Below are 24,609 nucleotides of genomic sequence, written 5' to 3'. Positions count from 1 at the left end.
AATAAACTACCTACAATTACCTACAATTAACCTAACACTACACTATCAATAAATTAATTAAACACAATTCCTACAAATAAATACAATTAAATAAACTAGCTAAAGTACAAAAAATAAAAAAGAACTAAGTTACAGAAAATAAAAAAATATTTACAAACATAAGAAAAATATTACAACAATTTTAAACTAATTACACCTACTCTAAGCCCCCTAATAAAATAACAAAGCCCCCCAAAATAAAAAATTCCCTACCCTATTCTAAATTAAAAAAGTTAAAAGCTCTTTTACCTTACCAGCCCTGAACAGGGCCCTTTGCGGGGCATGCCCCAAGAATTTCAGCTCTTTTGCCTGTAAAAAAAAACATACAATACCCCCCCCCCCAACATTACAACCCACCACCCACATACCCCTAATCTAACCCAAACCCCCCTTAAATAAACCTAACACTAATCCCCTGAAGATCTTCCTACCTTGTCTTCACCATCCAGGTATCACCGATCCGTCCTGGCTCCAAGATCTTCATCCAACCCAAGCGGGGGTTGGCGATCCATAATCCGGTGCTCCAAAGTCTTCCTCCTATCCGGCAAGAAGAGGACATCCGGACCGGCAAACATCTTCTCCAAGCGGCATCTTCGATCTTCTTCCATCCGGTGCGGAGCGGGTCCATCTTGAAGCAGGCGACGCGGATCCATCCTCTTCTTCCGATGTCTCCCGACTAATGACGGTTCCTTTAAGGGACGTCATCCAAGATGGCGTCCCTCGAATTCCGATTGGCTGATAGGATTCTATCAGCCAATCGGAATTAAGGTAGGAATTTTCTGATTGGCTGATGGAATCAGCCAATCAGAATCAAGTTCAATCCGATTGGCTGATCCAATCAGCCAATCAGATTGAGCTCGCATTCTATTGGCTGATCGGAACAGCCAATCTTGGATGACGTCCCTTAAAGGAACCGTCATTAGTCGGGAGACATCGGAAGAAGAGGATGGATCCGCGTCGCCTGCTTCAAGATGGACCCGCTCCGCACCGGATGGAAGAAGATCGAAGATGCCGCTTGGAGAAGATGTAATGTTGGGGGGGGGTATTGTATGTTTTTTTTTACAGGCAAAAGAGCTGAAATTCTTGGGGCATGCCCCGCAAAGGGCCCTGTTCAGGGCTGGTAAGGTAAAAGAGCTTGTAACTTTTTTAATTTAGAATAGGGTAGGGAATTTTTTATTTTGGGGGGCTTTGTTATTTTATTAGGGGGCTTAGAGTAGGTGTAATTAGTTTAAAATTGTTGTAATATTTTTCTTATGTTTGTAAATATTTTTTTATTTTTTTATTATCGCTGGTCCTTAAGGGGTTAAAATAAAAACACTTTTATTTTCCAATGTCCAATAAAAAATGATAAACAGAAATCCTCTTTAATAATAGTCCAGATCAGGGACAGAAATAGGTGAGCAGATGAAAACAGAATTTATGTTTACCTGATAAATTGCTTTCTCCAACGGTGTGTCCGGTCCACGGCGTCATCCTTACTTGTGGGATATTCTCCTCCCCAACAGGAAATGGCAAAGAGCCCAGCAAAGCTGGTCACATGATCCCTCCTAGGCTCCGCCTACCCCAGTCATTCGACCGACGTTAAGGAGGAATATTTGCATAGGAGAAACCATATGGTACCGTGGTGACTGTAGTTAAAGAAAATAAATTATCAGACCTGATTAAAAAACCAGGGCGGGCCGTGGACCGGACACACCGTTGGAGAAAGCAATTTATCAGGTAAACATAAATTCTGTTTTCTCCAACATAGGTGTGTCCGGTCCACGGCGTCATCCTTACTTGTGGGAACCAATACCAAAGCTTTAGGACACGGATGAAGGGAGGGAGCAAATCAGGTCACCTAAATGGAAGGCACCACGGCTTGCAAAACCTTTCTCCCAAAAATAGCCTCAGAAGAAGCAAAAGTATCAAACTTGTAAAATTTGGTAAAAGTGTGCAGTGAAGACCAAGTCGCTGCCCTACATATCTGATCAACAGAAGCCTCGTTCTTGAAGGCCCATGTGGAAGCCACAGCCCTAGTGGAATGAGCTGTGATTCTTTCGGGAGGCTGCCGTCCGGCAGTCTCGTAAGCCAATCTGATGATGCTTTTAATCCAAAAAGAGAGAGAGGTAGAAGTTGCTTTTTGACCTCTCCTTTTACCGGAATAAACAACAAACAAGGAAGATGTTTGTCTAAAATCCTTTGTAGCATCTAAATAGAATTTTAGAGCGCGAACAACATCCAAATTGTGCAACAAACGTTCCTTCTTTGAAACTGGTTTCGGACACAGAGAAGGTACGATAATCTCCTGGTTAATGTTTTTGTTAGAAACAACTTTTGGAAGAAAACCAGGTTTAGTACGCAAAACCACCTTATCTGCATGGAACACCAGATAAGGAGGAGAACACTGCAGAGCAGATAATTCTGAAACTCTTCTAGCAGAAGAAATTGCAACTAAAAACAAAACTTTCCAAGATAATAACTTAATATCAACGGAATGTAAGGGTTCAAACGGAACCCCCTGAAGAACTGAAAGAACTAAATTGAGACTCCAAGGAGGAGTCAAAGGTTTGTAAACAGGCTTGATTCTAACCAGAGCCTGAACAAAGGCTTGAACATCTGGCACAGCTGCCAGCTTTTTGTGAAGTAACACCGACAAGGCAGAAATCTGTCCCTTCAGGGAACTTGCAGATAACCCTTTTTCCAATCCTTCTTGAAGGAAGGATAGAATCCTAGGAATCTTAACCTTGTCCCAAGGGAATCCTTTAGATTCACACCAACAGATATATTTTTTCCAAATTTTGTGGTAAATCTTTCTCGTTACAGGCTTTCTGGCCTGAACAAGAGTATCGATAACCGAATCTGAGAATCCTCGCTTCGATAAAATCAAGCGTTCAATCTCCAAGCAGTCAGCTGGAGTGAAACCAGATTCGGATGTTCGAACGGACCCTGAACAAGAAGGTCTCGTCTCAAAGGTAGCTTCCAAGGTGGAGCCGATGACATATTCACCAGATCTGCATACCAAGTCCTGCGTGGCCACGCAGGAGCTATCAAGATCACCGACGCCCTCTCCTGATTGATCCTGGCTACCAGCCTGGGGATGAGAGGAAACGGCGGGAACACATAAGCTAGTTTGAAGGTCCAAGGTGCTACTAGTGCATCCACTAGAGCCGCCTTGGGATCCCTGGATCTGGACCCGTAGCAAGGAACCTTGAAGTTCTGACGAGAGGCCATCAGATCCATGTCTGGAATGCCCCACAGCTGAGTGACTTGGGCAAAGATTTCCGGATGGAGTTCCCACTCCCCCGGATGCAATGTCTGACGACTCAGAAAATCCGCTTCCCAATTTTCCACTCCTGGGATGTGGATAGCAGACAGGTGGCAGGAGTGAGACTCCGCCCATAGGATGATTTTGGTCACTTCTTCCATCGCTAGGGAACTCCTTGTTCCCCCCTGATGGTTGATGTACGCAACAGTTGTCATGTTGTCTGATTGAAACCGTATGAACTTGGTCCTCGCTAGCTGAGGCCAAGCCTTGAGAGCATTGAATATCGCTCTCAGTTCCAGAATATTTATCGGTAGAAGAGATTCTTCCCGAGACCAAAGACCCTGAGCTTTCAGGGATCCCCAGACCGCGCCCCAGCCCATCAGACTGGCGTCGGTCGTGACAATGACCCACTCTGGTCTGCGGAATGTCATCCCTTGTGACAGGTTGTCCAGGGACAGCCACCAACGGAGTGAGTCTCTGGTCCTCTGATTTACTTGTATCTTCGGAGACAAGTCTGTATAGTCCCCATTCCACTGACTGAGCATGCACAGTTGTAATGGTCTTAGATGAATGCGCGCAAAAGGAACTATGTCCATTGCCGCTACCATCAACCCGATCACTTCCATGCACTGAGCTATGGAAGGAAGAGGAACGGAATGAAGTATCCGACAAGAGTCTAGAAGTTTCGTTTTTCTGGCCTCTGTTAGAAAAATCCTCATTTCTAAGGAGTCTATAATTGTTCCCAAGAAGGGAACCCTTGTTGACGGGGATAGAGAACTCTTTTCCACGTTCACTTTCCATCCGTGAGATCTGAGAAAGGCCAGGACGATGTCCGTGTGAGCCTTTGCTTGAGGAAGGGACGACGCTTGAATCAGAATGTCGTCCAAGTAAGGTACTACCGCAACGCCCCTTGGTCTTAGCACAGCTAGAAGGGACCCTAGTACCTTTGTGAAAATCCTTGGAGCAGTGGCTAATCCGAAAGGAAGCGCCACGAACTGGTAATGTTTGTCCAGGAATGCGAACCTTAGGAACCGATGATGTTCCTTGTGGATAGGAATATGTAGATACGCATCCTTTAAATCCACCGTGGTCATGAATTGACCTTCCTGGATGGAAGGAAGAATAGTTCGAATGGTTTCCATCTTGAACGATGGGACCTTGAGAAACTTGTTTAAGATCTTGAGATCTAAGATTGGTCTGAACGTTCCCTCTTTTTTGGGAACTATGAACAGATTGGAGTAGAACCCCATCCCTTGTTCTCTTAATGGAACAGGATGAATCACTCCCATTTTTAACAGGTCTTCTACACAATGTAAGAACGCCTGTCTTTTTATGTGGTCTGAAGACAACTGAGACCTGTGGAACCGCCCCCTTGGGGGAAGTCCCTTGAATTCCAGAAGATAACCTTGGGAGACTATTTCTAGCGCCCAAGGATCCAGAACATCTCTTGCCCAAGCCTGAGCGAAGAGAGATAGTCTGCCCCCCACCAGATCCGGTCCGGGATCGGGGGCCAACATTTCATGCTGTCTTGGTAGCAGTGGCAGGTTTCTTGGCCTGCTTTCCCTTGTTCCAGCCTTGCATTGGTCTCCAAGCTGGCTTGGCTTGAGAAGTATTACCCTCTTGCTTAGAGGACGTAGCACTTTGGGCTGGTCCGTTTTTGCGAAAGGGACGAAAATTAGGTCTATTTTTTGCCTTGAAAGGCCGATCCTGAGGAAGGGCGTGGCCCTTACCCCCAGTGATATCAGAGATAATCTCTTTCAAGTCAGGGCCAAACAGCGTTTTCCCCTTGAAAGGAATGTTTAGTAGCTTGTTCTTGGAAGACGCATCAGCCGACCAAGATTTCAACCAAAGCGCTCTGCGCGCCACAATAGCAAACCCAGAATTCTTAGCCGCTAACCTAGCCAATTGCAAAGTGGCGTCTAGGGTGAAAGAATTAGCCAATTTGAGAGCATTCTGTCCATAATCTCCTCATAAGGAGGAGAATCACTATCGAGCGTCTTTATCAGCTCATCGAACCAGAAACATGCGGCTGTAGCGACAGGGACAATGCATGAAATTGGTTGTAGAAGGTAACCCTGCTGAACAAACATCTTTTTAAGCAAACCTTCTAATTTTTTATCCATAGGATCTTTGAAAGCACAACTATCCTCTATGGGTATAGTGGTGCGTTTGTTTAAAGTGGAAACCGCTCCCTCGACCTTGGGGACTGTCTGCCATAAGTCCTTTCTGGGGTCGACCATAGGAAACAATTTTTTTTTGATTGAATAATAAAAACTACAGTTAAACACTAAAAAACTCTAAGCCATCTCCGTGGAGATGTTGCCTGTACAACGGCAAAGAGAATGACTGGGGTAGGCGGAGCCTAGGAGGGATCATGTGACCAGCTTTGCTGGGCTCTTTGCCATTTCCTGTTGGGGAGGAGAATATCCCACAAGTAAGGATGACGCCGTGGACCGGACACACCTATGTTGGAGAAATATAGTTCCTTGTGGTTTTTTGAGCTCTAGATAGCTCACAATATCTATATATATATATTTATGTTTTATTTAGAGAACCCTTTATCCAAGCAGCTTGGGACTGGAAAATGTGTTTCGGAATAGTTTGATTCTAGAAATATCTGTATATTTGAATCTGTAAAATGAGACAGCTTGGAGAGGGGATGGGACCAAGTGTCAACATCAAGTTTTTATGTCATTTAGGTAATATTTACATGTCATGATACTGCTTATACATGCAACCTAAAGGTAGATTATACCATGTTTAATACTTTTGAATACATAGTACAATCAGAAAGATAATATAGTACTGTAATAAAAAAAGGTAATATTTGTTGTTTTAAATAAATACAGACTATTATTTGAATTTTAGAACACAAAAGTAAAATAAAAAACACAGGCACAGAAGATTGTGATTTACAGGCAGAATTTTTTTTTTTTTAAATATTAATTAATAAGTTTGGATTTCAGAATAAGTTTTGATTTTGCTTTGATTTTGGAATTCCGGATTCGGGGATTTGTACCTGCTTGTACGCATTTGGGGCCTCCTGATCAGCATCCACTCCCAGAATAACATTGTGCTGATTTTCAGACTCCTAACCAAGCCCCACAGTACCAGATGTATACACGCATCTACAGACTCCTAACCAAGCCCACAGTGCCAGATGTATACATGCATCTACAGACTCCTAACCAAGCCCCACAGACTAGTGCCAGTGTACACGCATCTACAGACTCCTAACCAAGCCCCACAGTGCCAGATGTATACACGCATCTAAAGACTCCTAACCAAGCCCCACAGTGCCAGATGTATACACGCATCTACAGACTCCTAACCAAGCCCCACAGTGCCACATGTATACACGCATCTACAGACTCCTAACCAAGCCCCACAGTGCCAGATGTATACACGCATCTACAGACTCCTAACGAAGCCCCACAGTGCCAGATGTATACACGCATCTACAGACTCGTAACCAAGCCCACAGTGCCAGATGTATACATGCATCTACAGACTCCTAACCAAGCCCCACAGTGCCACACGTATACACGCATCTACAGACTCCTAACCAAGCCCCACAGTGCCAGATGTATACATGCATCTACAGACTCCTTCGGGCTCCTGTTTATCATATCTGTCTTTTCATATGCAGGGAGGGGGAGGGGGAGTGTCTGCTCTTCTTGTTTTCCCAGCCCCTTTCAGTGGGTGTCCCAGACTACCTCATCAACAGTACTAAACTGGTTGCTTCTAAGTAAGTTTTTAAAAGGTTTATACTGGATTTTTATATCCGTATCACTATCTGTGCATTTTGCATATGTGCATATTGATAATAATAGTAGTTATTAAAAATATTAGAGGGTCTGTGTAACAATAAATATATAAACCATCAATAAGCTATATTTATATACATATACGCAGGGGATAGTGAGGTGGGCAGTGAGAATTCCTTTGATTCAACTAATCTATGCTTTGAGATTCAATTTCCCTAGTATAATAAAATTATGTACCGCTTCCCCCAGAAGTTATTAAAATTCAGAAATTCCATTGGGAAAGTTGAATATTTTTTTTATTTATTTTTTCTCTTTCAGGTTAAGACTGCAAAGGCCCAAAAATCGTCTGCGCATTCTGAACACTATGAGGTATTTTGCATTTTGTGATTTATGTTAATCTAAAGTCTTCAAAGCCTTGCACAAATTTCTGTCATGGGCATGTTTGCAGATCCTGTGTGTACTTTATTTTACCACTCAAAAATGTAACGCAGCATTAAAAATTGCAATCAATTTAAATATAAATATATATATATATATATATATATATATATATATATATATATATATATATAGTCTATTCCAATTAGGGACTGCACTCACTGGATTTGGATCAAAACTTAATTTATTAATATATTAAAGGGCCATAATACCCAAATGTTTAAACACTTGAAAGTGATGCAGCATAGCTGTAAAAAGTTGACTAGAAAATATCACCTGAACATCTCTATGTAAAAAAGAAAGATATTTCTTTCATGTAATTAGCAAGAGTCCATGAGCTAGTGACGTATGGGATATACATTCCTACCAGGAGGGGCAAAGTTTCCCAAACCTTAAAATGCCTATAAATACACCCCTCACCACACCCACAATTCAGTTTTACAAACTTTGCCTCCGATGGAGGTGGTGAAGTAAGTTTGTGCTAGATTCTACGTTGATATGCGCTCCGCAGCAAGTTGGAGCCCGGTTTTCCTCTCAGCGTGCAGTGAATGTCAGAGGGATGTGAGGAGAGTATTGCCTATTTGAATGCAGTGATCTCCTTCTACGGGGTCTATTTCATAGGTTCTCTGTTATCGGTCGTAGAGATTCATCTCTTACCTCCCTTTTCAGATCGACGATATACTCTTATATATACCATTACCTCTGCTGATTCTCGTTTCAGTACTGGTTTGGCTATCTGCTATATGTAGATGAGTGTCCTGGGGTAAGTAAGTCTTATTTTCTGTGACACTCCAAGCTATGGTTGGGCACTTTGTTTATAAAGTTCTAAATATATGTATTCAAACATTTATTTGCCTTGACTCAGAATGTTCAACTTTCCTTATTTTTCAGACAGTCAGTTTCATATTTGGGATAATGCATTTTAATTTAACATATTTTACCTTAAAATTTGACTTTTTCCCTGTGGGCTGTTAGGCTCGCGGGGGCTGAAAATGCTTCATTTTATTGCGTCATTTTTGGCGCGGACTTTTTTGGCGCAAAAATTCTATTTCCGTTTCCGGCGTCATACGTGTCGCCGGAAGTTGCGTCATTCTTTGACGTTATTTTGCGCCAAAAATGTCGGCGTTCCGGATGTGGCGTCATTTTTGGCGCCAAAAGCATTTAGGCGCCAAATAATGTGGGCGTCTTTTTTGGCGCTAAAAAATTTGGGCGTCATTTTTGTCTCCACATTATTTAAGTCTCATTATTTATTGCTTCTGGTTGCTAGAAGCTTGTTCACTGGCATTTTTTTCCCATTCCTGAAACTGTCATTTAAGGAATTTGATCAATTTTGCTTTATATGTTGTTTTTTTCTTTTACATATTGCAAGATGTTCCACGTTGCAACTGAGTCAGAAGTTACTACAGGAAAATCACTGCACAGTGCTGGAGCTACCAAGCTAAGTCTGCTATAAACTTTTGGTATCTGTTTCTCCAGCTGTTATTTGTATTGCATGTCATGTCAAACTTATTAATGCAGATAAAATTTCCTTTAGTACTGTTACATTACCTGTTGCTGTTCCGTCAACATCTAATTTTCAGAGTGTTCCTGATAACATAAGAGATTTTATTTATTTTAAATCCATTAAGAAGGCTATGTCTGTTATTTCTCCTTCTAGTATACATAAAAGTCTTTTAAAACTTCTCTTTTTTTCAGATGAATTTTTAAAATGAACATCATCATTTTGATGCTGATAAATCTTTGTATTTGTCCAAGATGGAATTTATTCGTTCTTTACTTAAAGAAGTGTTATTTGCATTAGAAATAGAGGATTCTGGTCCTCTTGATACTAAATGTAAACGTTTAAATAAGGTAGTTATTCCAGAAGTGTTTTATCTCCCTGATGCTATTTCTGAAGTAATTTCCAGGGAATAGAATAATTTGGGTAATTTATTTACTCCTTCTAGACGTTTAAGCAAATTATATCCTGTGCCATCTGACAGATTAGAGTTTTTTGGGACAAAAATCCCTAAGGTTATGGGGCTGTCTCTACTCCTGCTAATGTACTACTATTCCTATGGCAGATAGTACTTCATTTAAGGATCCTTTAGATAGGAAAATTGAATCCTTTCTAAGAAAAGCTTACTTATGTTCAGGTAATCTTCTTAGACCTGCTATATTTTTAGCGGATGTTGCTGCAGCTTCAACTTTTTGGTTAGAAGCTTTAGCGCAACAAGTAACAGATCATAATTTTATAGCATTATTATTATTCTATAACATGCTAATAATTTTATTGGTGATACCATCTTTTGATATCATTAGAGTTGATGTCAGGTATATGTCTCTAGCTATTTTAGCTAGAAAAGCTTTATGGATTAAACTTGGAATACTGACATGTCTTCTAAGTCAACTTTGCTTTCCCTTTCTTTCCAGGGTAAATAATCATTTCGTTCCTTTCCTCACAACAAGGAACAAAAGCCTGATCCTTCATCCTCAGGAGCGGTTTCAGTTTGGAAACTATTTCCAGTTTGGAATATATCCGAGCTTTATAGAAACCTATAGCCAGCTCCTAAGTACCTATGAAGGTGCGGCCCTTATTCCAGCTCAGCTGGTATGGGGCAGATTACGTTTTCTTCAAAGAAATTTGGATCAATTCCGTTCTTAATCTCTGGTTTCAGAAACATTGTTTCAGAAAGGTACAGAATTGGCTTCAAGTTAAGGCCTCCTGCTAAGAGATTCTTTTCTTTCCCGTGTCCCAGTTAACACAGCAAGGCTCAGCATTTCTGAAATGTGTTTCAGATCTTGAGTTGGCTGGAGTATTTATGCCAGTTCCAGTTCTGGAACAGGGGCTGGGGTTTTATTTTATCTCTTCATTGTACCAAAGAAGGTCAATTCCTTCAGACCAGTTCTGGATCTATCATTATTGAATCGTTATGTTAGGATACCAACATTCAAGATGGTTACTGTAGGACTATCCTGCCTTTTGTTTAGCAAGGGCATTATATGTCTACAATAGATTTACAGGATGTGTATCTGCATATTCCGATTCATCCAGATTACTTTTAGTGTCTGAGATTCTCTTTTTAGACAAGCATTACCAGTTTTGTGGCTCTACCGTTTGGCCTAGCCTCAGTTCCAAGAATTTTTTTCAAAGGTTCTCGGTGCCCTTCTTTCTGTATTCAGAGAATAGGGTTTTGGTATTTCCTTATTTGGACGATATCTTGGTACTTGCTCAGTCTTCTCATTTTCGTAGAATCTCATACGAATCGACTTGTGTTGTTTCTTCAAGTTCATGGTTGGAGGATCAATTTACCAATCAGTTCATTGATTCCTCAGACAAGGGTAACCTTTTTAGGTTTCTAGATAAATTCAGTGTCTATGACTCTGTCCTTGTCAGTCAAGAGAAGTTTAACATTGATATCAGCTTGTCAAAACCTTCAGTCACAATCATTCCCTTTGGTAGCCTTATGCATGGAAATGTTGGGTCTTAGGACTGCCGCATCAGATGCGATCTCCTTTGCTCGTTTTCACATGCGACCTCTTCAGCTCTGTATGCTGAACCAATGGTGCAGGGATTACTCAAAGATATCTCAATTAATATCTTTAAACCGATTTTATGACACTCTCTGACATGGTGGACAGATCACCATCGTTTAGTTCAGGGGGCTTCTTTGTTCTTCCGACCTGGACTATAATCTCAACAGATGCTAGTTTTACAGGTTGGGGAGCTGTGTGGGGGTATCTGACGGCACAAGGGGTTTGGGAATCTCAGGAGGTGAGATTTCCGATCAATATTTTGGAACTCCGTGCAATTTTCAGAGCTCTTCAGTCTTGGCCTCTTCCGAAGAGAGAGTTGTTCATTTGTTTTCAGATAAGACAATGTCACATCTGTGGCATACATCAATCATCAAGGAGGGACTCACAGTCCTCTGGCTATGAAAGAAGTATCTCGAATTTTGGTTTGGGCGGAATCCAGCTCCTGTCTAATCTCTGCGGTTTATATCCCAGGTATGGACAATTGGAAAGCGGATTATCTCAGTCGCCAAACGTTGCATCCGGGCGAATGGTCTCTTCACCCAGAGGTATTTCTTCAGATTGTTCAAATGTGGGAACTTCCAGAAATAGATCTGATGGCTTCTCATCTAAACAAGAAACTTCCCAGGTATCTGTCCAGATCCCGGGATCCTCAGGCGGAGGCAGTGGATGCATTTTCACTTCCTTGGAAGTATCATCCTGCCTATATCTTTCCGCCTCTAGTTCTTCTTCCAAGAGTAATCTCCAAGATTCTGAAGGAATGCTCGTTTGTTCTGCTGGTAGCTCCGGCATGGCCTCACAGGTTTTGGTATGAGGATCTTGTCCGGATGGCCTCTTGCCAACCGTGGACTCTTCCGTTAAGACCAGACCTTTTGTCTCAAGGTCCTTTTTTCCATCAGGATCTGAAATCCTTAAATTTAAAGGTATGGAGATTGAACGCTTGATTCTTGGTCAAAGAGGTTTCTCTGACTCTGTGATTAATACTATGTTACAGGCTCGTAAATCTGTATCCAGAGAGATATATTATAGAGTCTGGAAGACTTATATTTCTTGGTGTCTTTCTCATCATTTTTCTTGGCATTCTTTTAGAATACCGAGAATATTACAATTTCTTCAGGATGGTTTAGATAAGGGTTTGTCCGCAAGTTCCTTGAAAGGTCAAATCTCTGCTCTTTCTGTTCTTTTTCAACAGAAAGATTGCTATTCTTCCTGATATTCATTGTTTTGTACAAGCTTTGGTTCGTATAAAGCCTGTCATTAAGTCAATTTCTCCTCCTTGGAGTTTGAATTTGGTTCTGGGGGCTCTTCAAGCTCCTCCATTTGAACCTATGCATTCATTGGATATTAAATTACTTTCTTGGAAAGTTTTGTTCCTTTTGGCCATCTCTTCTGCCAGAAGAGTTTCTGAATTATCTGCTCTTTCTTGTGAGTCTCCTTTTCTGATTTTTCATCAGGATAAGGCGGTGTTGCGAACTTCTTTTGAATTTTTACCTAAGTTGTGAATTCCAACAACATTAGTAGAGACATTGTGGTTCCTTCATTATGTCCTAATCCTAAGAATTCTAAGGAGAAATCGTTGCATTCTTTGGATGTTATTAGAGCTTTGAAATATTATGTTGAAGCTATTAAGTCTTTCCGAAAGACTTCTGGTTTATTTGTTATCTTTTCCGGTTTTAGAAAGGCCAGAAAACTTCTGCCATTTCTTTGGCATCTTGGTTGAAATCTTTATTTCATCTTGCCTATTTTGAGTCGGGTAAGACTCCGCCTCATAGGATTACAGCTCATTCTACTAGGTCAGTTTCTACTTCCTGGGCGTTTAGGAATGAAGCTTCGGTTGATCAGATTTGCAAAGTGGCAACTTGGTTCTCTTTGCATACTTTTACCAAATTCTACCATTTTGTTGTATTTTCTTCTTCTGAAGCAGTTTTTGGTAGAAAAGTACTTCAGGCAGCGGTTTCAGTTTGAATCTTCTGCTTATGTTTTTCATTAAACTTTATTTTGGGTGTGGATTATTTTCAGCAGGAATTGGCTGTCTTTATTTTATCCCTCCCTCTCTAGTGACTCTTGTGTGGAAAGATCCACATCTTGGGTAGTCATTATCCCATACGTCACTAGCTCATGGACTCTTGCTAATTACATGAAAGAAAACATAATTTATGTAAGAACTTACCTGATAAATTCATTTCTTTCATATTAGCAAGAGTCCATGAGGCCCGCCCTTTTTTGTGGTGGTTATGATTTTTTGTATAAAGCACAATTATTCCAATTCCTTATTTTATATGCTTTCGCACTTTTTTCTTATCACCCCACTTCTTGGCTATTCGTTAAACTGAATTGTGGGTGTGGTGAGGGGTGTATTTATAGGCATTTTAAGGTTTGGGAAACTTTGCCCCTCCTGGTAGGAATGTATATCCCATACGTCACTAGCTCATGGACTCTTGCTAATATGAAAGAAATGAATTTATCAGGTAAGTTCTTACATAAATTATGTTTTTACCTCAAAAGTTCCTCAGTAGCCACCTCCCATTGTAAAGGACTTCTAAGCAGCATTTTAGTGTGTCTGTCCTGGGACATCTGAAAGGATGAGCATCGTGCACTCTAATATTATTTCACCAATCAGGTAAAGGAAGCTTACTATGAAATCTCATGAGAGTTAAGTCAAATCTCATGAGATCACAGTAAGAGTTCATGACCTCAGCACTGCTGATGCTGATTGGCTGCTGTTCATTTCTTCATTTTTTATTTATTTTACCTGCAGCTGGGAGCAGTTGAGTATAACTTTTTACACAGAACTTACTCTGCTGAGCTGAGGAGATTGTGAGGTAAAATATCTTCCTTTTTTACATAGAGAAGCTCAGGTGATAATTTCCTGTCAGCTTTTTACAGTTATACTGCATCAGTTTCAAGTGATTTAGCATATGAGTATTATGTCCCTTTAATAAATTAAGTTTTGATCCAAATCCAGTGAGTGCAGTCCCTAATTGGAATAGACTGTGAATATAATTGACCTCGCACCCTGGTTAATGACCCTACTTTGCACTGTGAGTGCAGATACACATGGAGGATATATATATATATATATATATGTATATATATAGGTATATACTCTGTATATATACTGTATATTATTATTTTTTGCCCTACAAAGAGCATATGCATGTTTCTGTGAAGGGCCTGCATTTGTCTGGTGATAACCGTTTCTTTTGTGTAGAAAATAATTGGTTTATGTTTACTTCGTGACTGTTCTTTTATATGGAGTCAAACTACTAACGCCTCTGTGTGTGACTTTACCCCATCATTAAAGTGTAATTGTAGTAGTAGAATTAGAAATGCATGGTAGTATATTTCAGATGCTAATTGAATTTTCATTGCGGAATAAGTCCATTTGCAAAAAAGCATCTAGCATAAAATATTACTAATTTAATAATGATAACCTTTACTGCGTATAGCCCATGGGGCATATGCCCCGTTGGTTGTGTACGCTCTTGTTCCCTGACTGAACATACAACATGTGGCAGTGACAATCAACTGATGCAGCTTCCTTGTGTTAATTGTCTATAACAGTTACAGAATCTTTTGCTCTTCCTACAAGTTTGGTATTTATGTAGATCATATTCAGCATATCAGCGGCATTTGTAATGTGAAGTCTGAGACAGAAGTCACATACGCTGAATTTGCCGATACCTCATTTGCTGATCCTAATAAATAATGTAGATTTTCTAAGAACTTGCTTGTTTTGAGTTGGCGATGTTGCTGTACATTATTTAGGCTTTTTCCTATTTCCCTATTTCCACAGATGGATATTCTTTACTTGACATATTTTAAGGGACGGTAAACAATTTGAGATGTATATATTTCTACATATAGGGCTAGATTACGAGTGGAGCGCTATTTATCACTTGCACTAGCACTAACTGAGCTCGACTTTGTTTGTTTTTTTCGTATGTCAGATACCACGCGAAAAGTGGAAGAAACCCAACAAGTTGTACAAACCCGATCGCATTTTCTCAGTGTGCTCACCCAACATAAAATATTAATATTTCACATTTCAATGTTCTTCACAAAACAGAAAATGTCCGATCTAAAAACATTGGAATGTAAAATATTTACAGTACAGAGTTAAACACTTTATTGAATATGAATATAGCATAAAGATGATTCTGCATGCTTTCAGTTACTTAAAGGGACAGTCTACATTAAAATTGTTAGGCCTAGATTTGGAGTTCGGCGGTAAAAGGGCTGTTAACGCTCCGCGGGCTTTTTTCTGGCCGCACCATAAAATTAACTCTGGTATCGAGAGTTCAAACAAATGCTGCGTTAGGCTCCAAAAAAGGAGCGTAGAGCATTTTTACCGCAAAAGCAACTCTCGATACCAGAGTTGCTTACGGACGCGGCCGGCCTCAAAAACGTGCTCGTGCACGATTCTCCCATAGGAAACAATGGGGCTGTTTGAGCTGGAAAAAAAACCTAACACCTGCAAAAAGCAGCGTTCAGCTCCTAACGCAGCCCCATTGTTTCCTATGGGGAAACACTTCCTACGTCTGCACCTAACACTCTAACATGTACCCCGAGTCTAAACACCCCTAGCCTTACACTTATTAACCCCTAATCTGCCGCCCCCGCTATCGCTGACCCCTGCATATTTTTTTAAACCCCTAATCTGCCGCTCCGTAAACCGCCGCCACCTACGTTATCCCTATGTACCCCTAATCTGCTGCCCTAACATCGCCGACCCCTATATTATATTTATTAACCCCTAATCTGCCCCCCTCAACGTCGCCGACACCTGCCTACACTTATTAACCCCTAATCTGCCGAGCGGACCTGAGCGCTACTATAATAAAGTTATTAACCCCTAATCCGCCTCACTAACCCTATCATAAATAGTATTAACCCCTAATCTGCCCTCCCTAACATCGCCGACACCTAACTTCAATTATTAACCCCTAATCTTCCGATCGGAGCTCACCGCTATTCTAATAAATGGATTAACCCCTAAAGCTAAGTCTAACCCTAACACTAACACCCCCCTAAGTTAAATATAATATTTATCTAACGAAATAAATTAACTCTTATTAAATAACTTATTCCTATTTAAAGCTAAATACTTACCTGTAAAATAAATCCTAATATAGCTGCAATATAAATTATAATTATATTATAGCTATTTTAGGATTAATATTTATTTTACAGGCAACTTTGTATTATTTTAACCAGGTACAATAGCTATTAAATAGTTAAGAACTATTTAATAGTTACCTAGTTAAAATAATAACAAAATTACCTGTAAAATAAATCCTAACATAAGTTACAATTAAACCTAACACTACCCTATCAATAAATTAATTAAATAAACTACCTACAATTACCTACAATTAACCTAACACTACACTATCAATAAATTAATTAAACACAATTCCTACAAATAAATACAATTAAATAAACTAGCTAAAGTACAAAAAATAAAAAAGAACTAAGTTACAGAAAATAAAAAAATATTTACAAACATAAGAAAAATATTACAACAATTTTAAACTAATTACACCTACTCTAAGCCCCCTAATAAAATAACAAAGCCCCCCAAAATAAAAAATTCCCTACCCTATTCTAAATTAAAAAAGTTACAAGCTCTTTTACCTTACCAGCCCTGAACAGGGCCCTTTGCGGGGCATGCCCCAAGAATTTCAGCTCTTTTGCCTGTAAAAAAAAACATACAATACCCCCCCCCCAACATTACAACCCACCACCCACATACCCCTAATCTAACCCAAACCCCCCTTAAATAAACCTAACACTAAGCCCCTGAAGATCTTCCTACCTTGTCTTCACCATCCAGGTATCACCGATCCGTCCTGGCTCCAAGATCTTCATCCAACCCAAGCGGGGGTTGGCGATCCATAATCCGGTCCAGAAGAGGCTCCAAAGTCTTCCTCCTATCCGGCAAGAAGAGGACATCCGGACCGGCAAACATCTTCTCCAAGCGGCATCTTCGATCTTCTTCCATCCGGAGCGAAGCGGCAGGATCCTGAAGAGATCCAGCGCGGAACATCCATCCGGACCGACGACTGAACGACGAATGACTGTTCCTTTAAGGGACGTCATCCAAGATGGCGTCCCTCGAATTCCGATTGGCTGATAGGATTCTATCAGCCAATCGGAATTAAGGTAGGAATTTTCTGATTGGCTGATGGAATCAGCCAATCAGAATCAAGTTCAATCCGATTGGCTGATCCAATCAGCCAATCAGATTGAGCTCGCATTCTATTGGCTGTTCCGATCAGCCAATAGAATGCGAGCTCAATCTGATTGGCTGATTGGATCGGCCAATCGGATTGAACTAGATTCTGATTGGCTGATTCCATCAGCCAATCAGAAAATTCCTACCTTAATTCCGATTGGCTGATAGAATCCTATCAGCCAATCGGAATTCGAGGGACGCCATCTTGGATGACGTCCCTTAAAGGAACAGTCATTCGTCGTTCAGTCGTCGGTCCGGATGGATGTTCCGCGCTGGAGGTCTTCAGGATCCTGCCGCTTCGCTCCGGATGGAAGAAGATCGAAGATGCCGCTTGGAGAAGATGTTTGCCGGTCCGGATGTCCTCTTCTTGCCGGATAGGAGGAAGACTTTGGAGCACCGGATTATGGATCGCCAACCCCCGCTTGGGTTGGATGAAGATCTTGGAGCCAGGACGGATCGGTGATACCTGGATGGTGAAGACAAGGTAGGAAGATCTTCAGGGGCTTAGTGTTAGGTTTATTTAAGGGGGGTTTGGGTTAGATTAGGGGTATGTGGGTGGTGGGTTGTAATGTTGGGGGGGGGGGGTATTGTATTTATTCTTTTACAGGCAAAAGAGCTGAAATTCTTGGGGCATGCCCCGCAAAGGGCCCTGTTCAGGGCTGGTAAGGTAAAAGAGCTTGTAACTTTTTTAATTTAGAATAGGGTAGGGAATTTTTTATTTTGGGGGGCTTTGTTATTTTATTAGGGGGCTTAGAGTAGGTGTAATTAGTTTAAAATTGTTGTAATATTTTTATTATGTTTGTAAATATTTTTTTATTTTCTGTAACTTAGTTCTTTTTTATTTTTTGTACTTTAGCTAGTTTATTTAATTGTATTTATTTGTAGGAATTGTGTTTAATTAATTTATTGATAGTGTAGTCTTAGGTTAATTGTAGGTAATTGTAGGTAGTTTATTTAATTATTTTATTGATAGTCTAGTGTTAGGTTTAATTATATCTTAGGTTAGGATTTATTTTACAGGTAAATTTGTTATTATTTTAACTAGGTAACTATTAAATAGTTCTTAACTATTTAATAGCTATTGTACCTGGTTAAAATAATTACAAAGTTGCCTGTAAAATAAATATTAATCCTAAAATAGCTATAATATAATTATAATTTATATTGTAGCTATATTAGGATTTATTTTACAGGTAAGTATTTAGCTTTAAATAGGAATAAGTTATTTAATAAGAGTTAATTTATTTCGTTAGATAAAAATTATATTTAACTTAGGGGGGTGTTAGTGTTAGGGTTAGACTTAGCTTTAGGGGTTAATACATTTATTAGAATAGCGGTGAGCTCCGATCGGAAGTTTAGGGGTTAATAATTGAAGGTAGGTGTCGGCGATGTTAGGGAGGGCAGATTAGGGGTTAATACTATTTATGATAGGGTTAGTGAGGCGGATTAATACATTTATTATAGTAGCGCTCAGGTCCGCTCGGCAGATTAGGGGTTAATAAGTGTAGGCAGGTGTCGGCGACGTTGTGGGGGGCAGATTAGGGGTTAATAAATATAATATAGGGGTCGGCGATGTTAGGGGCAGCAGATTAGGGGTACATAGGGATAACGTAGGTGGCGGCGATTTGCGGTCGGAAGATTAGGGGTTAATTATTTTAAGTAGCTGGCGGCGACGTTGTGGGGGGCAAGTTAGGGGTTAAGAAATATAATATAGGGGTCGGCGGGGTTAGGGGCAGCAGATTAGGGGTACATAAGTATAACGTAGGTGGCGGTCGGCAGATTAGGGGTTAAAAATTTTAATCGAGTGGCGGCGATGTGGGGGGAGCTTGGTTTAGGGGTACATAGGTAGTTTATGGGTGTTAGTGTACTTTAGGGTACAGTAGTTAAGAGCTTTATGAACCGGCGTTAGCCCAGAAAGCTCTTAACTCCTGGTATTTTCAGGCGGCTGGAATCTTGTCGTTAGAGCTCTAACGCTCACTTCAGAAACGACTCTAAATACCAGCGTTAGAAAGATCCCATTGAAAAGATAGGCTACGCAAATGGCGTAGGGGGATCTGCGGTATGGAAAAGTCGCGGCTGAAAAGTGAGCGTTAGACCCTTTAATCACTGACTCCAAATACCAGCGGGCGGCCAAAACCAGCGTTAGGAGCCTCTAACGCTGGTTTTGACGGCTACCGCCGAACTCCAAATCTAGGCCTTATTGTTTTAAAAGATAGTTAATGCTTTAACTACCCATTCCCCAGCTTTGCACCAACATTGTTAGATTAATAAACTTTATAACATTTAAACCTCTAAATTTCTGCCTGTTTCAAAGGCTATTGACAGCCTCTTAATCACATGCTGTTTTATTTGCTGTTCACAACAGGAGACTGATAGTTCATGTGGGTCATATAAATAACATTCACCTAGATAACGAGTTTTGCACTAAACAGGGTGCGAAACTAACGCCAAAAAAGTTGCGTTATTTTACCCTCCATAGCGCTGCCATTACGAGTTACTAAAAAGCCTCCTTGTGCGTGCAATATGGTGGCGTTAAGTTCCATACCACACAAAATCCAAGGGCTGCTTTGACGTGCTCGTGCACACTTTCCCCCATAGACATCAATGGAGAGAGAGTGTTAAAAAAAAAACTAACACCTGAAGTGCAGAATAAAAATTTTCCGTAACGCAACCCCATTGATGTCTATGGGGGAAAAAAAGTTAAGTTTAAACCTAACATCCTAACATAAACCCCAAGTCTAAACACCCCTAATCTGCTTCCCCCGACATCGTCGACACCTAAAAAAGTTATTAACCCCTTAATCTGCCGCTCCCGACATCGCTGACACTAATAAGTTATTAACCCCTATTCCGCCACTCCCCGACATCACTGCCACTATAATAAAGTTATTAAGCCCTATTCCGCCGCTCCCCGACATCGTCATCACTATAATAAAGTTATTAACCCCTAAACCTCTGGCCTTTCACATCTCTGCAACTAAATAAACCTATTAACCCCTAAACTGCCGGCCCCCCCACATAGCAAAACACTAAATTAAACTATTAACCCCTAAACCTAACACCCCCCTAACTTTAAATTAAACTTACAATAAAACTATATTTAAATAAATAAAAACTTACCTGTGAAATAAAAATAAACAACATAAGCTATAAATTAACCTAACCTTACTATTCTATAATAAAATAAAAAATGCTACCAATTAAAAAATTACAAATTTAAAAAAACCTAGCACAACGATAAAAATAAAAAAAATTAAATTACAAAAAATAATAAACACTAAATTATGAAAAATAAAAAACACTAAACTTACAAAAAATAATAAACGAAATTATCAAAAATAAAAACAATTACACCTAATCTAATAGCCCTATAAAAATAAAAAAGCCCCCCCCAAAATAAAAACACCCCCTAGCCTACAATAAACTACCAATAGCCCTTAAAATTGCCTTTTGTAGGGCATTGCCCTAAGTAAAAGGCTCTTTTACATGTAAAAACAATACACAGTCCCCCAACAGTAAAACCCATAAAAAACCTAACTCTACAAAAAAACCTAAGCTACCCATTGCCCCTAAAGGGGCATTTGTATGGGCATTGTCCTTAAAAGGGCATTCAGCTCTTTTTCATTGCCCTTAAAAGGGCATTTAGCTCTTTTTCAAAAGCCCAAACCCTAATCTGAAAAAAAAACCACCCCAAAAAAAACCCAAAACCTAATACTAACCCCAGTATATCTACTCATGGTTGCTGAAGTCCGGACATCCAGGCAGAGAGAAGTCTTCATCCAGGCGGCGACATCTTCATCCATTGCGGGGGCATCTTCTATCTTCATCCCGGTGGTGAGGAGTGGAGCGGCGAAGACATCCAGCGCAAAGTGTCCTCTTCATACAGTCCTAGTCATACACTGAAGCTTCAACTTGTAAAAAAATACAAAGTCCCCCAACAGTAAAACCCACCACCCAACCAACTCCCCAAAATAAAAATAACTAACTCTAAAAAAACCTAAGCTACCCATTTCCCCTAAATTGTCATTTGTATGGGCATTGCCCTTAAAAGGGGCATTCAGCTCTTTTTCATTGCCCTTAAAAGTGCATTTAGCTCTTTTGCAAAAGCCCAAACCCTAATCTGAAAAAAAAACACCCCCAAAAATAAAAAAATACCTAACACTAACCCCAGAATATCTACTCAAGGTTGCTAAAGTCCGGACATCCAGGCGGTGAGAAGTCTTCATCTAGGCGGAGACATCTTCATCCATCGCGGGGGCGTCTTCTATCTTCCTCCCGGTGGAATGGTCCCCGCCGTACACTGAAGCTTCAATGCAAGGTAGCTGTTTCAAAATGGCGTACCTTGCATTCATCAAATTCAAATCAGCAATAGGATGAGAACTTCTAAAATCCTATTGGCTGTTCAAAATAGCCAATAGAATGAGAGCTACTGAAATCCTATTGGCTGTTCAAATCAGCCAATATTATTTCAGTAGCTCTCATCCTATTGGCCATTTTGAGCATGTTGCAGGGTCATGGGATGTGTACCTGGTCTGGTCTAGGAGTGCAGTCCCCTTCCCTGTTTTGTGTATATATATATATATATATATCTATATATATGAATATATGTATACATATGTATTTATGTGTATATACAGTATGTCTGTAAATACATATATACACATATAAATAGATCTCTACACACATCTAAACATATATACAGTATATATATATATATATATATATATATTGTAGAAGGGGTGTTTCTAACAGCGCCTTCTAAAAGGAACTCCTCATGTGCATGTGGGGATATAAATGCAAAATATACCCAAATGTGTTAAACTGTATAAAACAGTAGCAATATTGTAACTAATCTGCTCACCTGTAGGATCACAGGGATCAGTGATCAACTATGTAATATGATTTAGAAAATTCCCGTCCAGGTGCAGTTCCTTCCCAGGTGGAAATGTCCTCTTGTTTATAAATTAGGCAACTAAATAGTCTAATTAAAGACTGAAGTCGTAGTGTGGGACTCCCCTTCTGTTTCCACTCTGTATGAGTGGACAGAGGGTAGATAGAAGGGGTATTCCGTTTTAATGTGAGCTGATGTGTGTTTTTAAAATGCAAATTTTATTAGTAATTTAAAATGGTGAATAAAAATATATGTAGAATTTAATAAAAATATTTTAAAAACTGAGGAATATAAAATAGATCATTATATAATATAAAAAATATATATGTAAAAAGTATATATAAAATATATATATATAGGGGGAACTTCTGGGCGGCGGCCATGACAGGTCGCTTAATTGCTAGCTGCTGAAGGCTTCTTCATTAATCTAACCACAATCAGCTTTTATATCTACAATCGCTTGGTTATACACAGCACATGAGTTTCAGCTGAAGGAGCCCTCTAATTTGAGCTAATAATATCTCTGAACAACGCCAGCTACAGTTATCGGAGACTTTCTGAGGTTGAGGCCTCCTATCTAACCCCCCGGCGGAGCGCCTTTGGGCCTCTGTCGTTAAGGAGTACCTTGAGAGTACTGATCCTGTCCACCTTTCAGAGTAGAGCTGTAAAATCTTTCTCTACCTTGCCTGAATATATTCTAAATCAAATTGGCTATGGAGACTGCAACCTTTATCTTAGAAGAGCTGTGCCGTTTACTGGACGGTTATCTTATTTCCTTTGAGGAGACGCTTAGTAAGGAGCTGGTTTGTGTACACGACTATACCTCAAAGAAACTCACTTTGCCGGAACCTACTCCTGTACAGCTAGAGAGTGGTGGCGCTTTGGGGCCCCAGCGCTCGCCGCTTACCTATGCTGGATACCTAAATGATCAAGAGTCCAGTTCAGTGCTGCCCGCAGTAAGGAAGGAGGGAGCAGAGGCCGGGAGTCCACAGGAAGCTATGGGAACCGTCATGCCTTCGGCGGCTCTTGAAGGCACTAGTGCCGTGTGTCATGCCGCCTTTGAGCTGATGCAGAAAGGTATGAAGCTCAGACCTACAGAGATCCCAGGAGGTATCCTAATCAAGAAACGGGGAAGTGTGTTGCATCGTATACCAACCTTAACTGGATTCATCACAGCGCAACATAGGCATTTCCTAATAACATCATCAGCCCGGTTGCATGCTAATATCACTTTCTACCCTGGCGTACCTCATGAACATTGTGAATGTTGTTGATATAATTTCAGGGTTGAAAAGTGCTTATATGTAATCTATGAATATATGCTCAAAGATCTATGGTATATCATTTAAGGCCCAATCAGTGAGGATACCCTATCTGTTTTACATCTACAGGTGTCAAACTAAAAATCATAGTTAGGTCTCACTAGGTACAAGTTATACCCTGTAACCATTGTGCTATATATTTTGTGCATGTCATTGACATAGCTGCAGGTTAGAAAAGTTTCTATGTAATTTATGAATAACAAATTAAGTAATTCATACCTCACCCCCTATTACCTAATCCATGAGAACACTCTATTTGATATATATTTCCATGTCTCTTTCCCTACTCTTGAATGATTAATGGTTTATTAACATCAAATGTGGTATGTTCATACATTTAACAGTGCCCAACTTACAGTATATATTTCCTCAAAACTTGTAACAAACGTATACAGCCACCTCCGCATTTATATCCCAAACATACATGATAGCCTTTGAGCTTTATTTTTCAGCATATTCATAAAGGCTATCCATTTCTTTCTCTAAATGTTTTTGGAGTAATTTTATTGTTTTTTCTATGGATGATATTGTGCTGCAACATAAACAAAGAGTATTATTAGTGATCTCCTCCTGGGTTGATACTAGTTGAGTCTCCCTTTTACCTTAAATCAGTGGCCTACACCCCTCCCAATCTTACGCATACTGCCTATAACTTTTCCTTACTTGCAAGCCCCTACATCCTATATAGATATGTTTATTCATTTTAAGCACAACTCCACCTTAAATTAAACATTATAAAGGTTCACCCTGATTATATTGCAGGCAGAACCCTATCTATAATTTAATCAAAACAAAAGAAAAACATGGTTCATCAGTTGAGACCCATGAGCGGTCTCCTTTTTTTTCAGTTTACCGACTAGAAGTTTCAATTTATAGTCTGATGAGAGGTCCAAGAGTGGCCTTGTGAGTCAACTAGGAGGTATATCGTTTGTCAGGCAAATATTGTGTACATCAAGACTGTATAATGTTAGATGAGCATGTAATGTATATTTTTCTTGTCTTATACTGGTTACATGCTTTGTAAATGGTTATTTCTGTTCCATGTACCGGTAGTTGACTTCCAAAGTATGTATGCCTTGAATTAAACCACAATAAAAAACAGAATTTATGTTTACCTGATAAATTTCTTTCTCCAACGGTGTGTCCGGTCCACG

At 40.0% G+C, this 24,609-nt stretch overlaps 1 protein-coding gene across 1 annotated transcript in view; it reads left to right on the top strand.

Moving 5' to 3' along the window:
* LOC128651188 (high affinity immunoglobulin epsilon receptor subunit gamma-like) overlaps positions 1–24,609 on the top strand; it is an 86,666-nt gene that overhangs the window by 40,259 nt on the left and 21,798 nt on the right. Inside the window, exon 3 of the mRNA XM_053704480.1 lies at positions 7,372–7,422. Within this exon, the coding sequence (XP_053560455.1) occupies positions 7,372–7,422 (51 nt within the window). The remainder of the gene's footprint in view (positions 1–7,371; positions 7,423–24,609) is intronic.

This window comes from Bombina bombina, chromosome 1, assembly GCF_027579735.1.
Source record: "Bombina bombina isolate aBomBom1 chromosome 1, aBomBom1.pri, whole genome shotgun sequence".
Lineage (NCBI taxonomy): Eukaryota > Metazoa > Chordata > Amphibia > Anura > Bombinatoridae > Bombina > Bombina bombina.
This window is presented reverse-complemented; position numbering and strand designations above follow the sequence as displayed.